The following is a 16,877-nucleotide window of genomic DNA, read 5'->3' as shown; positions in this document are numbered from 1 at the left end:
GTGATAACTTAGCCCGAATCTCACGTAGCTAACTGAGAGCAGAACCGGATTCCAACCCAGGCCTGTAGGATGTCTCTTACTCAATGTCCTGCCCTCCCTGCCAGCCTTTCATAACAGCTTCTCTTGTGGTCTCCTGTGAGCAATCTGGGGGTTGCAGGGGCGGGGGGGTAGCCCTGAGTGTGTCTCTTAATGGCGAGGAACCAGAGCAGCGGCCTTTAGGAGTTCCGCGAAATCCATCGGAATTAGGTTTCAGTGATTCAAGTAGAATAAGGCCATATTTATGGAGTCTAGAAACATTCAATCCGTTCTTTCCTGGGGTTGAGGGGCCCTTCTTGCCCAAAAAGAAAAGTGGTTTGTCATTCTCTAAGGCTTCATTTGGAAGCTCAGGCCTCCAAGATACAGGAAACACAGATGAACAAAGTTTCAAATACTCACAACAGGGAGAGCGCAGACGCAGCAGTCACCCAGCGTCCAGCTCACCCCGAACGGACATGCTTCCCAGGCCTCGAGAAACATCTGGAATTGGACATAAAGACTCAGGTGAGTGGACCATCAGAGAAGGGGGCGTTCATTCCATCGCGTGTTTGTTCATTCAACCAGTGTTTATTTTGGCAGGTTAGCACAGGATGGCTGAAAGCAGCCCAATCTCCACCCTCCTGCCAGCTGCAAGTTCCATAAAGCTGGATGGGGGCTGATACCATAAGACTGTCTGAGGAGGAGGGAAATGGGGCAACAGGAAGGGGGGCAGATTGAGGACCTGCTCATGTCATCAAGGAGAATCAAGGATACAGAGAAGACGAAATGGCCGCGGCCAGGGCGAGACAGGGTGGGCGGCTTGAAGCACACAGGTCGGAAGGTAGGTTCAGCCTGAGCTGGCGACCTCGTGAGGTTTGTGGGCTGGCTTCCTCACAGACTGCTCACGCAGGCCCTCACGATTCTTAGCTCCTATGCAAACTGGATCCCCTAACATCCGGAAAATGCTGAGTCAGGAAGAAGAGACGAAGGGGCAGTGAGGCAGGCAATTGTGGGGGTTCGAGAGGCAGTGGAGGCCTTGGAAGATGCATACTCATCGATGTGCTCCAGGGTGAAATGCAGACGCTCCATTCCACAGCATCCAAACTGACATTCCGGGTTTGTGTGAAGTTTGATCTAATCCACACGTGGCGATATGAAAAGAGCAGGCTTATTGTTGCACAAAGGAAGCCCTGCTGAAAAATCACGCCGGCTAAAATGTCATGGACCCCAACAGTGCCCATCTAGACCAGCTTTCTTTTAACAAGCAAAGAAGAAAAAAATACTGTCTCTTTTCTCAAGTGGCTACACAGAGAAATTTAAAAGCAAACCCGAACTTAGAGATTTATTTCGAAGACTTGCCAGGGCAGACAGAATTCTTTCTCACCCATTCATCTTATCCTAGGCTGAAAAGTCAGGAGCGTTTTTTGTGTAGGTTACAATTGTAAAACGTCAGCATGTTCTAGGAATTGAAAAGAAAAAAATCAGAGCCCCCATCTTATTAATATAAATGAATGAATGCAAGCAAACACCCCTTCAGATTTAGCTAATTGTGATGGGGCTACTTCTGCAACTGCCAGGTTCCCCCTGGGCTCCGTTGCTCAAATGGAAAGACAGTGGGTCTGCTGCTCAGAAAGATCCAAGTTAGAATCTCAGACCCACCGAGCACCTCCCAGTGAGTGACATATATGGTGGGGACACACTAGTTACCTCCTTTAACTTCTTTAGGTTTTCCTTTTATCTTTCTGTTTTTTTTTTTTTTTTTTTAAACAACATTTATTTTTCAACTACAGTTGACATACATATTAGTTATAGTTGTAAAACATACTGATTACACATTTATACACCTTACAAAGTAATCCCCCAATAAGTCTGTTCAACCTGTAATTATTTGCAGATGATATGATAATATATAGTGAGAACTCCAAAAAATCCACACACAAAAAAACCTTTTTAGTACTCAGATATGAATTCAGCAAACTAACTGGATACAGAATATTCAGAAATTCGTTGCACTTTTATACACCCAAAATGAACTCAGAAAGAGAAATTAAGAAAACAATACCATTTACAATGGCATCAAAAAGAGGAAAGTAACTAGGAAGAAATTTAACCAATGAGGTAAAAGATATGTACTCAGAAAATTCTCAGACACTGAAGACAGAAATTGAAGAGGACCCAAATATATGGAAGCATACACCACGCTCGTGGATAGGGAGAATTAATATAGTTAAAATATCCATACCACCCAAAGCAATCTACAGATTCAATGCTATCTCTATCAAAATACCACTGACTTTTTCTCACAGAAATAGAACAAATAATCCTAAAATTTATGTGGAACCACAACAGACCACAAGTACCAAAGCAATCTTGAGAAACAAGAATAAAGTTGGAGGTATCACGTCCCACGGTATCAAACTATACTACAAGGCTACAGTAACCAAAACAGCATGGCACTGACATAAAAACAGACACATAGATCAATGGACTAGAATAGAGAGCCCAGAAATAAACCCACCCCTATATGGTCCACTAATCAATGATAAAGGAGGCAAGAGCCTACACTTGGGTAAACACAGTCTCTTCAATAACTGGTGTCGGCAAAACCGGGCCGATACATGAATGAAACTAGACCGTTTTCTTACACTACATACAAGAATAAACTCAAAATGGATTAAAGACTTAATTGTGAGACCTGGAACCTAGATGTAAACTCTGTGACGTTGCTCTTAGTCATATTTTTTTCCTGATCTATATCCTCGGGCAAGGGAAAGAAAAGAAAAATATAAACAAATGGGGCTACATCAAACCGAAAAGCTTTCCCACAGTAAAAGTGAAGGATGGGTCAGTGAATGAAAAGACCTGCTACTGAATGGGAGAAAATACTCACCAATGATACATCCCATAAGTGGCCAATATCCAAAATATGTAAGCACAACCCACATCATCAGCGCTTTTGTTTTTAAGCAGTGTCAGCTGCTGTTCATTCCACACTTGATGACAGAGTCAGCCTGAGGCCCTGCCACTTCGGGCCCAGCTTCCTTCCACGGTCTCCTGGGCGAAGCATGTGCTGGCAGGAAGCTTTCCCGTCCTGACACCCATCGTCATATCTTAAACTGGACAATGGACTCTGCTTGCATGGATGTTGCACCGTTGTGACTCCCTGCAGAGCAGGCCTCCCTCCCAGCTGCCCCCGACTCCTGGGTGCCTTCTTGCTGTGTGCAGCTTCTCCCCACACGAATGCATAATCGACGAAAGGTGTGGCTGAAGTGAAGAAAGGTGTGGCGGAAAGTGGTATGCGTGGCGGAAGTGGGCTACCATGTGTGGCGGAAGTGGTGTGGGTGGCGCAAGTGGACGTTCTTATGTATGGTTGATAAACATGTATATAAACATGTATATCCTACATTGTTCGAATTTCTGGAATTTGGATGCAACCCTCCCAATAGAGACCTCACTTGAGGACCCCACTGGAAATGAGAATCAACTGTTTAAAGTGACTGATTCTCAGGATGAAATGATTGGCTCAGTGAACTATGGAGCAATGTACCAACTCAGCTTCTGGAATGTGAAGCTTTAAAGTTTCAAAGGAGGCACTGAGGGCGACCAAAGTTTTGCCTTTTGAAATTTTTATTTTAAGATGGATATATAGAAAGAAACTTTGACCCTCCCCATTTCCTGCCTAACAGATTCAAATCAAAAACCTCCAGGAAAGAAATCTTAACAAGTTCACCTAATGTGAGTCAGTGTGCTAGATGGAAAGCTGTCAAGCAGAGCCCCGTCAGTTAGATACCAGCTGTGTCCCATTATTTCTGAGATGCCTGCCGTTTGCTAACACTCTTCCTCAATTACTTATGAGTCTCCCATTCTCTTCTCACTTCTGAAATCCGGGTTCCCCTGCTGCATTGTTCAACATGTCATTTATACTCAATGTTGGCATTTTCATGCTCATGTGAATCCCCCATCTACATGTATTGGATTTTTCCTCTGTTAAAATCTGTCTCTCTTAATTTGATTAACACAGTAAGTGGGAGGAAAACCATTGCTGCTTTTGTTTTTTCAGTGCCCACCCCCCCGACCCCATGTGGAGTATGAGCTGAGGGAAGGAGGACGGAGGCCTTTGCCTGAATGAAGCCAGACTGAAGATTTGTGGTTCACAGCCTCCACAGCTCTGCCGCCTCCCCCAACTTCTAAGCGGTTGTTTCCAATAAAACGTCATTCTTTTTGAGCACAGGGTTCCATGTTAGTAAAACTTAGCCAACCCTGATTTCACAGATGAAGAGTCTGCATAGCGTTAAGCAGTGATGTGGTCAGAGGAGCATCTGATGTGGTCACAAAGCTCACTCTGACCTCTGGGGGCAGGATGAATTGAAAAGGGAAAAAGTGGTTGAAATGTTCCAGGCAGAAGTGAACTAGGGCAGGAACTGCACGGATGGGGGACGAGACCTGGGTATGAGATGTAGTTTGTAGACAAAATGGGCAGGCTGGGCAGGTTGGGCAGGCTGGCTACGCAGGAGGGGAGGGAAAAGAAAAATTAAGGATGACTCCCAGGTCTCTAATGGGTCACGTGGGTCATCATTTCTGTCTCCACCGTGGCCTCAGCCAAACCATGCGTAAGTCCTCATCTACCCACTAATCATTCAGACGGCTCAACCCCGACCACCTCAAATTTCTATTATAATCTACAGATCACCGGCTTTCTCTTCCCTGCTGGGCTCAGTGGGTTTCCTTGACCAAGCCCCTGTGTTCCCTGACACTGCAATGTTAAACACTGTAGACGTTTTCTACCTGATAAGCTGTAGGCATCTGAGAATCCACAGTGTTTCTTGAAGGCCTTTTATTTCGAGCTGAACCCTTCTCTGAGGGACTGGTCACGTCAGATACCGCCCCGAAAAGAAGCCTCTTAGGAGACTGAATACTCTGGATGGGAGAATGTTCTCTTTGGTCTGCAAGTCAAAAACAGTGACAACATTTAATTCTTTTTCAAATTCTGCCCGCCCAACAATAACGCAGCCAATTCATACAAAAAAAGGACAATAAGTTTTGAGAGCAACAGTGGGGGGACTCCCACCTAATTATGTCACCAACTCAACGATTGCTGCCTTATTGCATTTTAGATAGACCGCAATTAACCCCAACCCCTATGTGAAAACGTAGGCAACAAAAACAATTTAATTTGTAATGGTAAATACACATTTCTGATGATCCGAGCTAATGATGGATAAAATAATTAATGACACACAAAGAGGTATCACCTACCACCTGGGACACCTGAGCTATGAACCCATGGTGGAAACTATAGGTAAATTCCTCTTGCATGACAGGTTGTAAGAATCCAAAGGGAAGACTGATGACCACGGGCCTGCATTGTTCACGTGATAATCGCCCTGAATCTCAAATACAGTGGTACTTGGTTTTCGAATGTAATCCATTCTGGAAGACCGTTCGACTTCTGAAACGTTGGAAAACAGCCGACAGCTACGCTTCAGGATCCTGCACTCAGCGGAAGCCATGTGACATGTTTGACTTCTGAGGCGTGTTAAAAAACCCAAGCATTTACTTCCGGGTTTACAGTGTTCGTAAACCGAAATGTTCATCAACGGAGACGTTGGAACACCGAGGTACCACTGTATACATCCCCGTTCTGATTCTCCAACGTCAAGAAACAAGATGTCCAATTTCATACTCCCTTTCCCCAAAACACTTCCTGCCAAGTTAGCGTGCCTTCTGAAGACAGGTAGGCACATATGTTACCTGACTTGTCCTGCTGGAGTGAGTGAACTCTTTGCACACTTCGAGACTTCTGCTGAGACACAGAGTAGAAGCAACCAGAATTTGTCCTGCTGAATGACAAATGCTTGATTCGAGGACTTCTTCTCAAACCTATTTCTACAAAACCAGAATCACAGTCACCAAGGAGACATGCAAGCCTGACATTTTCCCATGTGTGTGTGAAATGCGTAAAATGTATGTGACACTACATACAAGATGGAAATGTGACAAGCTATGGCGTGAGACTTAACTGTTGTGACAAAGCTAAGAGGGGGATGATACTGGCCCCAAAGAGGTGCAAAAACCCACGAAATCAATAGACTGTCACCTCTAGACCGTCTCAGAAACGGCCATGATGCAGCGTCAAAACAGTGTGTAAAGTTTAGTGACTTTTGTAAAAAATTTTAAACTTAGAAACACCACCTGTAAGAGTAGCGTTACAGCGAAAATGTTAGGAGAGTATTTCTGAGTTCTGGGGTTATGTAAAAATTTTCTTCTGCAGAAATTCTCTCAGGACACTGCTCACACCCAGTCAACAGTCACTGTTTACTTGTGCACTGAGGGCCAGAGCTGTCACCACGTCTGAGAACTACCTTAGGGTATGTATGCTGAGCGACAGCAAACACCCATACGGGAAGGTTTTCACAGAAAACAGATAAAACTTGAAAAACCCCAACCCCCCAAAAAAAACACACAAATAGGTGATGCTACCTCCTTTTACTGGGGACTCTTCCACAGCATCAACATCAGGACCAGGGTCAGAGGACCTTGAGGAAGAAAAAGGAACAAGGATTATTAATGAATTCTTTTTTTCCCCTACATCGATCATTTATTCTGATTCTTCTGAATGGCAGTAGAGAGAAACCGTTTCAGAGATGAAGCTCAAAAATGCCCAACCTCCCACTGCACTAGTATTTCACATGTACATTGGTATATATTTGGAAATGCTGAACAAAAGTTTTCTCCCAAGTAGGGCTATACTCCTGTTTTTCTTCGAAGTGAGAGAGAATTTCACCCTAGTACTGCATGCAGACTCTGCAGAGTTAAAAATACCCAATACGACCATCTTTATAACAAGCAATTTGTTCACTGTTTTCCCCTTACCCCCTCACCCTAAAGGGGCTGGCTCCCTATTCCTTTATCCCACCCCTTCCAGCAAGTAGTAAACTGCTGGGCCAAGGCCGCCATCTGGCGGTTAGTTCAGGAATTGTTTAACTCAACATACCTGCCAATGACTATCTCCTCACCTCGCCCCTCTTCAAAGCCACACTCTCCTTTCTTCCAATTCCTGCCCATTTACCTCAGTAAAATCTTTTTTCCTTCTTGTCTGCTGTTTATCCCAACTGAGTGGGCGAAAAATATTTCATTTGTGGCATTCTACTTACAGAAAAATCATGAATCTGAAATACACTTGTAGCTAAAGAAACAAGTCACCGTGAGGCCAATCAATATAATACAATACAGCCTCAGAGACCCTGCGTCAATAGACGTTGTTAGAGTATCTGTTATTCGTTTCTGGGAACCTGGTAGTCCAGGTACATTAGGGGTGTGTGTGTGCCTAGGACGGACCCAAGAAGGGTCTACACTGTCACCTTTGGCTGACCTTGAGCCTCTGGGAAATGAGGAAGGAGACTGGTAAGATTCCCGGCTGAGTACTTAAGGCATGAACCAACACACACGTAGGGCCCTACGCAAAGGCTGGGCAACTGAATGGTTCCGGGCATTTAAGGAAACCTCTGGCCAACTGTCAGCTGACCATTGAGCTGTCCAAGCAGAGACTTCAGGGGCTACAGATGATGGAATACAGTTTAAAGAATTAGTTCCAGAAAGTCACAAAACAAACGGAAGCAGTAGCGACAAACCCTGGCAGGAGGAGTTGGGTGTCTGATTGTCAGAATTGCCTCATTATATATATTATTTAAACGGTCCAGTTGTCAACAAAACAATGAGCACAGCAAAGAAACAAAGTATGGCCCATACACAAGACAAAAATAAAACCAGACAATAGGTAACATCCCCGAGGAGGCCCAGACCAAATTAGCTATTTGAAATATGTCCAAAGGACTAAAGCAAACCACATCTAAAGCACTAAAAGACCTGCCATATAGACAATATCAATAAAGAGACAGAAATCATAAAACAAATAGAACTCTAAAGTTGAAAAATAAAATATCTAAATTATAAGCACATACTAAAAAATATGATACCTATAATATATAATATCTAAAATGAAAAACTCATTACAGGGGCTCAGCAGCAGATTTGAGGTGGCAGAAGAATTTACAAATTTGAGGACAGTCTGAGGGACAGGAAGGAAAAAGAATGAAGAAAAATACTCTCAGATATCTACGGGACACCATCCAGCGTAACGACACACACACTGGGAGTCGCGGAAAGAGAGGAGAGGGAAAGAGGCAGAACGAGTATCTGAAGATGGGCTGGCTGAAAACCTCCCAAGTTTGATGCAAGACATGACACATCCAAGAAGCTCAATAGCCCCAAGTCAGAGAAAGGGTCAAAGTGACCCACACCTAGACAAATTGTAAGCTGTCAGAAACCAAAGAGCAAGAATCTGGAGAGAAACCAGGGCAGCGATTCAGCACATACAAGGGGTTCTAACAACCAGGGACGTGCTCGTGAGTGAGAGGCACTGATCTTCGGTGAGGGAAGGGCGGGTCCCAACCAGCTACCACCCCCCTCTACTCAGCCCCACTGCAGCTGTGGGGAGACAGGCCCACATTCCGGGGGCAGCTGGCTGGCGGTAGGGCAGACAGTGGGGACCTTGTGACTGAATATATTTTTTTAAATGTATTTTATGACATCATGTTAGTTTCCGGTGTACAACAGTGATCGGACATTTATATACCTTTCGCAGTGATCACCCTGGCACCACACATAGCTGTCGTCCATATTTGGGGTTGTGCACTTTGGTTACTCTGGTGGATCCCTGTGGGGCCAGTGCAGGCACTTCCCTTGGTTTCCACCCTCGCTTCCCCCCCCCCCCCTGCATTTATCAGAAGATTTAAAGGGATAGGAACACCTTTCTGTGTTTTCCTTTTTGGAGCCAGACATTTAAGGAAATATTTGTCAGGTTACTGGCCAATCATAGAGCCATCAGAATGCAAACTTCAGTGACCACACACAAGGAGTACATGCTTTGCAAACATAGTTTCAAAAAGGCACAAGCGGACAGCCACAGCCTCAATAAGCCAAGATCAGCAGCAATCCCTCAGGAGAGTGTGATTTTCAGAGTTATCACATCATAATACTCACAGTATCCAATTCTCAACAAAAACTGACAGAGCATATAAAGAAACAGAAAAGTGTGACCCTTTCATAAGAAAAAAACGAAACAGGTTTTCTGGGCAGAAAGCACCCCTGAGAAAGCTCAGCCATTGGAATCACTGGCCCCCTTTCTCTTGGTTACTCTGAAATGTACCTTTGGTCCTCTGGCAGTTGTCAAGTTTATACTCCAGACCTTCCACAGTTGACACCGAGTGGCTTCTAGGCAACCCCCGCTTTACCAATTTCTTGGAAGGAGACATTTCTTCAAAGAGATTTCTTCGAACTTTGGTCACCTCTGAAAGCATTAATGCATAAAAGAGAAAGAAAACCAAGTATTAGCAACAATAAATGACATATTCATTATGTCATTTATTAGAAGGTATCCAAAACACAGAAGCTGCTTCAGGAAACCGTCTGCAGACTGACTACCCAATGGACACAAACAGGATTTCCTTAAATATTACACTCACGTGGTACCTTAAAATTATTTACTCTTACAAATTCCATTCAAACCCCACTTTTCAGGAGCACAAGGGAGGCCCACATCACTTCAATCAGAAGCTTTAGTCGTTGGGAAATGGATGTAATCCTGAAGTGCGACGCTGGCTAACGCAGGTGTGGGGGCGGAGCCCCAGAGAGTAGTTTCCAGGCTCTCGGCCTCACATAGACAGGTGCTGGCTCAGGTAGTAAATGGCCAACTGTGATGGGATGGCCATCAGCTGTGGCTAGTTGGCCGTCAGCTGTAACCAGTGAGCCATTGGCCACTAATATAACTGCTGTGGCTACGCTAGCAGCAAATGGGGGCTAGCAAGAAGATGGCGGCTGGGCTGGCAAGCGTGGATGGCGGTTTACGGACAGTGTGGATCTAGCCTCCAGTGAGAGTATAGTGCCGCCAGCGAGAATATAGTGGTATGACTCCCCCATCTATGGCTCCGTGGGTGTTCCTTTTTGGCCTCACCATATCCTGCGTTATGTGGGGAGCGGGAGCAGAGACCCCGCAGGCCTCCCTGCACGACAAATGGTGCAGCGAGCAGGGTCTCCCGCATGACAGGTGGCGCAGCGAGCAGGATACGGTGCCAGCCAAAGCTCTCCGAAGGGCGGTGGAGCAGTTTGTGTGTATGAACACTCAGTCTCTGGAAGACCAGGAGGAGCAGCTGCCGGAGAGCTGGACCCCCGTGGAGGGGTGGGAGGACGTGGACGGTTCTCCCACCAGCACAGGCCGGAGAAAGCAAAGGTCGTTGCAGCCCTGTGGGCCGGGGAAGTTCCTGCTCAGGCAGCCCGGATGCAGGACTTGTAGTCCCAGGAGGTAACGCTTGCTGAGTCCTCCGTGGGAGATGAGGGTGAGGTCAAGGTCATCCCTCACCCCCAGGACAGCCCTGGCGAATGACTATGGACTATGGGGAATTGCCTTCCATCCCTAATTTAATGGACCGCTTGACTGTTTGTTTGGGAACTGTTGTTAGTGGAACTGGGGGATGTTTGCTTTTGTCTCTTGACCGGCCGCCATTGAGCATATGTAAGCACCTTGATTGTGAGTCGCTGTTGTTCCAGCAAGGTACCCTGAGAGGCACAGAGAGAGTGGCAGTGCCCTGAGAGCCCTGGCTGAGTCCAGGAAGTCTGGCTGAGCCCTGAAGATGCCCTGGCTGTGCCCAGGAAGTCGGGCTGTTCCCAGAGAGAGTGGCAGTGCCCTGAGAGCCCTGGCTGTGTCCAGGAAGTGTGGCTGTGCCCACAGAGAGTGGCAGTGCCCTGAGAGCCCTGGCTGTGTCCAGGAAGTGTGGCTGTGCCCACAGAGAGTGGCAGTGCCCTGAGAGCCCTGGCTGAGTCCAGGAAGTGTGGCTGTGCCCACAGAGAGTGGCAGTGCCCTGAGAGCCCTGGCTGTGTCCAAGAAGTGTGGCTGTGCCCACAGAGAGTGGCAGTGCCCTGAGAGCCCTGGCTGTGCCCAGGAAGTCGGGCTGTTCCCAGAGAGAGTGGCAGTGCCCTGAGAGCCCTGGCTGTGTCCAAGAAGTGTGGCTGTGCCCACAGAGAGTGGCAGTGCCCTGAGAAATCCTAGCTGTGCCCGGGGAAACTAGTGGTACCCTAAGAAGTCCAGGAAGTCTGGCCGTGCCCAGAAGCACTGGTGGTGCCCTGAGAAACCCTGGCTGTGCCCAGAGAGCCTAGTTGTGTCCAGGATATTGCATTCACCCCCAGGCTCCTCGCACAGGTCCCCTCGCGGAAGACGCTTGTCGCGTAGATTGTGAGGCGAGAGCCTGTAGGGGTGGAGTGTGGGGGCGGAGCCCCAGAAAGTAGTTTCCAGGCTCTCGGCCTCACATAGACAGGTGCTGGCTCAGGTAGTAAATGGCCAACTGTGATTGCATGGCCATCAGCTGTGGCTAGTTGGCCGTCAGCTGTAACCAGTGAGCCATTGGCCACAATATAACTGCTGTGGCTAAGAGGAGAAGGAAGAGAGAGAGAAAGGAGAGAAAGAATGGGGCTAGCAAGAAGATGGCGGCTGGGCTGGCAAGCGTGGATGGCGGTTTGCGGACAGTGTGGATCCAGCCTCCAGTGAGACTATAGTGCCGCCAGCGAGAATATAGTGGTATGACTCCCCCATCTATGGCTCCGTGGGTGTTCCTTTTTGGCCTCACCATGTCCTGCGTTCTTGTATGGGGAGCGGGAGCAGAGACCCCGCAGGCCACCCCGCCTGAAAGATGGCGCAGCAAGCAGGGTCCCCCGCATGACAGCAGGTCATGGGCCTTTTAATACATCCCAGTGTGACGCTTTTTCTCACTTTGGACCTTTTTGCTGCTCTGTATTCAGCTCAGCAGCAAGTAGAGAGACACTTGTTTGCAGTTTCGCAGATTTCATTCTTCTTATGAGTACTCTACCAACTTTCTTGGTCATTTTCAATTCTCTTCCTGACTCCACAGCTGAAAGCTGTGACCATCTAGACACAAAGTTAGGAAAATTAGCAGAAGAGTCGAGAAACACCTGACAGAGTTAGCAGGATGGCACCTTCATCTTAAGATGGCCTGGTGGGGGCTACTCAAAAATTCACCACGGGTAAATTCTTCTAAGAGCAAGTCCTTTAAATAAAAACCAAATAAAGTAGGATCCGCACACTGGGAGGAGCCCTATGTCTTCCCACCAGTGACACACACATTAACCTTAAGGGCAACAGTAACGCACGAAGTTTCAAAACAAGTTTCTCTATCTCCACATAAGAGTCCCTGTTACCTGCCTTAGGCTGTCTGTGAAACTGATTTATGACCTGATGGCTACATTTGATTTGTTACTTTGTGTTTTTCCCAGGTTTCTGAAAAGTTTATTAGCTACAGAAAATTACAAAAAACACAATAAGCATAGTCATGGTTAAAATTCAGCTACTGTCAACATTTGTTTTCTCCGTCCACCCCTCTCTCCATTCCTGCGATTTCCCAGCCCTCGGCTCTGCAGAGGCAAGTGCAGACACCACAACTCGCCAGCTCCCTTTGCTGCAGCACCTCCGTCCTAAGAAACAAGGGCATCTCAGCCAGCATTAGCCATTTCCACATTTGTCTTACTGGCTCAATAGCCTTTACAGCTTTTTTCTTTTTCAATTTAAGATCCGGGCAGGGGTCATGTACTACATTTAGCTGCCACACTTAAACTCATTTCATTGAAACCACTTTCACTGCCTTTCCCCCACTTTTTGGCTTTTCACAATGATGGTGTTTGTTAAAAAGATTTCAGGCCAGGTGTTTTGCAGAAAGCAGTATTTTGGGACCACGTGACTACCTCGTTCTCCTGGCCCACGGCATTTGCACATATTGCATTAACCAACAACTGTACAAAACCACAATTTTAACTGCGTGCTGCTGCTTAAGCTCATGCAATCAAAACATATTTGTCGTTCCCGTCAACAGACACGCACCCCGAGAAAACAAACTATACCTTGCACTGTATCTTTCACTGGGACTGGGGGCTGCTGACGTGTAGGGCAAGAGCTCCCCTGAAAAGGGAGAAAACCCAGTAAGAAAACAGGCACTCATTGAAAGCAAAAGAATAAAAACCCACGTGAAACCCTGTGACCCTTGCAGCCCCGCTAAGGCATCCATAACAGAAACAGCTGTAAAATGCACACAAGCACAGCTATGTTCCAAGAACACTGACGGCTGCACTGTAATAATACAAAATAAAAAACACCCTAAGGGGCTGCTTCCCTCTCTTGGGTCAGCCACGTGTACTTTCTTTTACTAATAAACTTCTTGCTGTCTTATTGCTGCACGAAACGCACCCCCCTAAATTTTCACAAAGAGTGAAACAGACAAGACAAATTATGATTCATCCACCCAGTGCAGACATTAACAGACTTAGGAAGTATAGGAAGGAAGGAAGACCTATATATACAAACAGAAAGAGGTCCATGATGGGGAAAATGTGAAAAACAAAACAAAACAAAACAAAAAAACCCAGCAGAACAATACGGATAGTGGGTTTTACATTTGTGACGTTCAATTGCATGAGTGTGTATAAGGTACACCTAAACCTTCGGTGTGGACTATTGGTATATAAAGGACCTGGGAATATACACAACCGTCATCAGTGAATACTTCTGAAGAACTAATGGAGAAGGGAAACTCTAACTTTCAACTTCACATAATTTCAACTTTTTAATGATGATTATAACTTTTATAACTAACAAAATTAAGGGAAAACCCATATAAACTAATCAGAGGATGGCTATACTCTTAGGAACGTTTCTGTATGAAATTGCTACTTACTTCCTATTAGTTTACAGGACTCAAGAGTCTAAAATCCAGACACATCAACAATGGAATTGTTTTTAAAGATTTTTTGGTTTGAGTTTTCAATGAGGCCACTGTAGTATCTGATGAGTGAACTACCATATAGGGGCAGAAACTTATCAAATGATGTTCTTTATTAACCAAAATCAAATCCTGATCTCAGGAAATCTACTTTTAAAGACGTAAACTTTCTTGGCTGACCTGAAACAAAAGTTTCAATTCTTGGAGAACTAACTTTAGAAGCATTAAGCATTATAACAGTGATGAATGACTGCAAATCAATGTAAGGTCTAGGGCGAGAGATCTGACACCCTGTGACGGTCCACTTTTGGATTTCCCACTCTCCAGTCAGGATTCCAAGATACATAAGGTCTGCATCTTATCCACTTATTAAGGTCTCCTGAGAAAGTGACACCACTTACTCTGTAAAAGAAACCCACTTCCAATTCCAAAGGACAGCTATAAATCTCAAACTATTACTGTAATGATAAATGCTTCTAAAGCTAGTTCTCACAGAATTTTAACTCTTCTCAATAATTCTGGCAGTTCAAAAGTTTCAATGCATTCTTCATCTCTCTCCCTTCCTTAGCAAGACAAAAACCTCAGGTCCTTATATCCACGGCCACAAAAACAATTACCATCTGGCTTCATGGCAGCCCCCCCCTGCTTTTTAAAAAACTTGTTATTGAAATAAAGCATACATACTGAAAAGCACTTTCTGGTACGCAGCCAAAGTTCTTTATGACTGTACATTATTTTTCAATGACCTCTTTGCTTCTGTTAGTGACTATTTTATGAGCTTTCTTGTCTACATTAAAGATTTTTAATCAACTGACTCATTCCTACCTTTTGCTTGCTGTTCTCTTTCTATTACCTCTAACTGTCACACTTTGGGGTAAAAAGGTTAATCTTCAACACATTTATATTTCTTTATTCCTTGGATTGTAATCATAGACACATTCATAAAAATACCTAATTGTATTTCTGTGTGCTCTACTGTCCATTTCCCGAATGTAGACACACTGCCTTTCATTCTTATTTATTATGTTACTTGTGCCAGAAGGAACAATTCTGGTAGTACCATTCCTTGTCTCGGAAATGACTTATGTTTTTTGTAGCTCTCTTTGACACTTTGGGAATTTCAATTTGTCGCAGATTCTGTGAGACCTCTGCGATGCTTTTATGTCTTATTAATGCATTTTTCCTTTAAACAACAGAAACAGTGAATACACAATCAACAGAGATTACAAGTAGTTAAATTAGACTAGAACTAGTGTGTAAAATAAAGCATTTAATACATAAAAGTCAATTATCTTAGTATTGGCCTGAATTTATAGCAATTAATGCACTTTTCCTTTAAAAAATAGAAACAGTCAATACACAATCAACAGACATAATAAGTAGTTAAATTAGACTACAACTAGTGTGTAAAATAAAGCATTTAATACATAAAAGTCAGTTATCTTAGTATTGGCCTGAGTTTATAGCAAAACATGGCCACTGCAGATTTTCACACCAGCTGAAAGTAACTACTATACATTCAACTAGTTATGAACAATGAAAAGCATGAAAGGAAATTTGAAAAACAAGCTGAAACCATAAAAGTCTCCTAGTTCCTGAGAGGCCCTGTGGACAGTCCAGAAGGACATATGATAAATACTGTGTGTTCCCAGGCAATACGAAGAGAGTCACATACTCCTGACAGTTCCTATTACCCAGGGAACACACAGTAGGAACGCCGATAATTGGCTTCTGTGACTCTGACATAGGGCAACGATTACTTCAATAAATTACCAACTAAGACAACTGGACTCTGGTCTAAACATGCCCTTTGTGGGGACAGAGCCCCAGAAAGTAGTTTACAGGCTCTCGGCCTCACGTGGAGGAGTGCTGGCTCGGGTAGTAGATGGCCGTCAGCTGTGGCTGATTGGCCGTCAGCTGTAGCCAGTTAGCCAATTAGCCGCTAATATAACTGCTGCGGCTACGGAGGAGGAGAGGAAAAAAAGAGAGAGAATGGGCCTAGCAAGAAGATGGCGGCTGGGCTGGCAAGCATGGATGGCGGTTTGCGGACAGTGTGGATCCGGCCTCCAGTGAGACTATAGTGCCGCCAGCGAGAATATAGTGGTGTGACTCCCCTGCCTATGGCTCCGTGGGTGTTCCTTTTTGGCCTCACCACATCCTGCGTTCTCTTGTGGGGAGCCGGAGCTGAGACCCCGCAGGCCTCCCTGCATGACAAATGGCGCAGCGAGCAGGGTCTCCCGCACGACACCCTTTGTCAGAAGTGTAACAGTACAAGTACCTCCTGCGACGCCCTGAGCCTCTCACCTTCGCTTCTTAGCTGATCTGGTGCGAAGCTCCTCCAGCTGCTCAGACTCAGTGGCACCCGACACTGATCTACGAGGCTCAGAAAGAAGTGGTGACTTGCTCTCCTGTGTCATGGAGTCGTCACTTAAAAACTCTGTAGGGAGGACACCAACCAGCTTCTGAGGAATCTCGAACCCCAGGCTGTGGTACAGGTTTCCAAGCGTCTCTGGGATGGAGTCGACGTACCTGTGGAAGATTGGTTACACGTGGGACAGTCAGGCGCCAATCCAGCCTCCCTAATCCCCCCCTGGCCCAGCAGGAGAAACAGTCCTTCCCATTCCGGAATTCGGAAACAATGTAGTTCTTGGTGAAATGATTGTCAAGTTCAGTTAGTAGTCATCAAACTTACAATTCCAAAATGTCTTCCCGAAACTTTGCCAGGTACGCTGAATCCTCAGTTAAACACACCATGCGCAGCAAGTCTGACACCTGAATGAGATTTTACAAAATGACCACCTGCGCTCTGCAGGAAAGCTGAGAGCATGTACGGCATATCCGGGTGGCACTAAACTACGGCCTCACCTCTTCCACTCCCCGCTCCGTATCATCTATGCTGTCATGCATGGAAGGGCACTGCACACACATCTCCAAACGAAGAAACACCTGAAGCTGGCACCTTGAAAGAAAGACGTATTGGGTTACATCTACTTTGAATGACACGGAACCGAAAGACCCTTTCTT

The 16,877-nt window shown here is 45.6% G+C and overlaps 1 protein-coding gene across 1 annotated transcript in view; it reads right to left on the bottom strand.

The window, feature by feature from the left end:
- LOC109453648 (treslin-like) overlaps positions 1 to 16,877 on the bottom strand; it is a 162,508-nt gene that overhangs the window by 29,091 nt on the left and 116,540 nt on the right. Inside the window, exons 27-33 of the mRNA XM_088789403.1 lie at positions 16,546 to 16,625; positions 16,158 to 16,382; positions 12,979 to 13,036; positions 9,224 to 9,364; positions 6,496 to 6,551; positions 5,767 to 5,901; positions 436 to 1,474 (exon numbers count right to left, since the gene is read on the bottom strand). Of these exons, the coding sequence (XP_088645529.1) occupies positions 12,994 to 13,036; positions 16,158 to 16,382; positions 16,546 to 16,625 (348 nt within the window). The 3' untranslated portion in view covers positions 436 to 1,474; positions 5,767 to 5,901; positions 6,496 to 6,551; positions 9,224 to 9,364; positions 12,979 to 12,993. The remainder of the gene's footprint in view (positions 1 to 435; positions 1,475 to 5,766; positions 5,902 to 6,495; positions 6,552 to 9,223; positions 9,365 to 12,978; positions 13,037 to 16,157; positions 16,383 to 16,545; positions 16,626 to 16,877) is intronic.

Source organism: Rhinolophus sinicus, chromosome 13 (assembly GCF_057876585.1).
Source record: "Rhinolophus sinicus isolate RSI-liver-muscle chromosome 13, RSI-T2T, whole genome shotgun sequence".
Classification (NCBI taxonomy): Eukaryota; Metazoa; Chordata; class Mammalia; order Chiroptera; family Rhinolophidae; genus Rhinolophus; species Rhinolophus sinicus.
The sequence above is the reverse complement of the archived record's forward strand: the minus strand, read 5'-3'. Positions and strand labels throughout refer to the sequence as shown.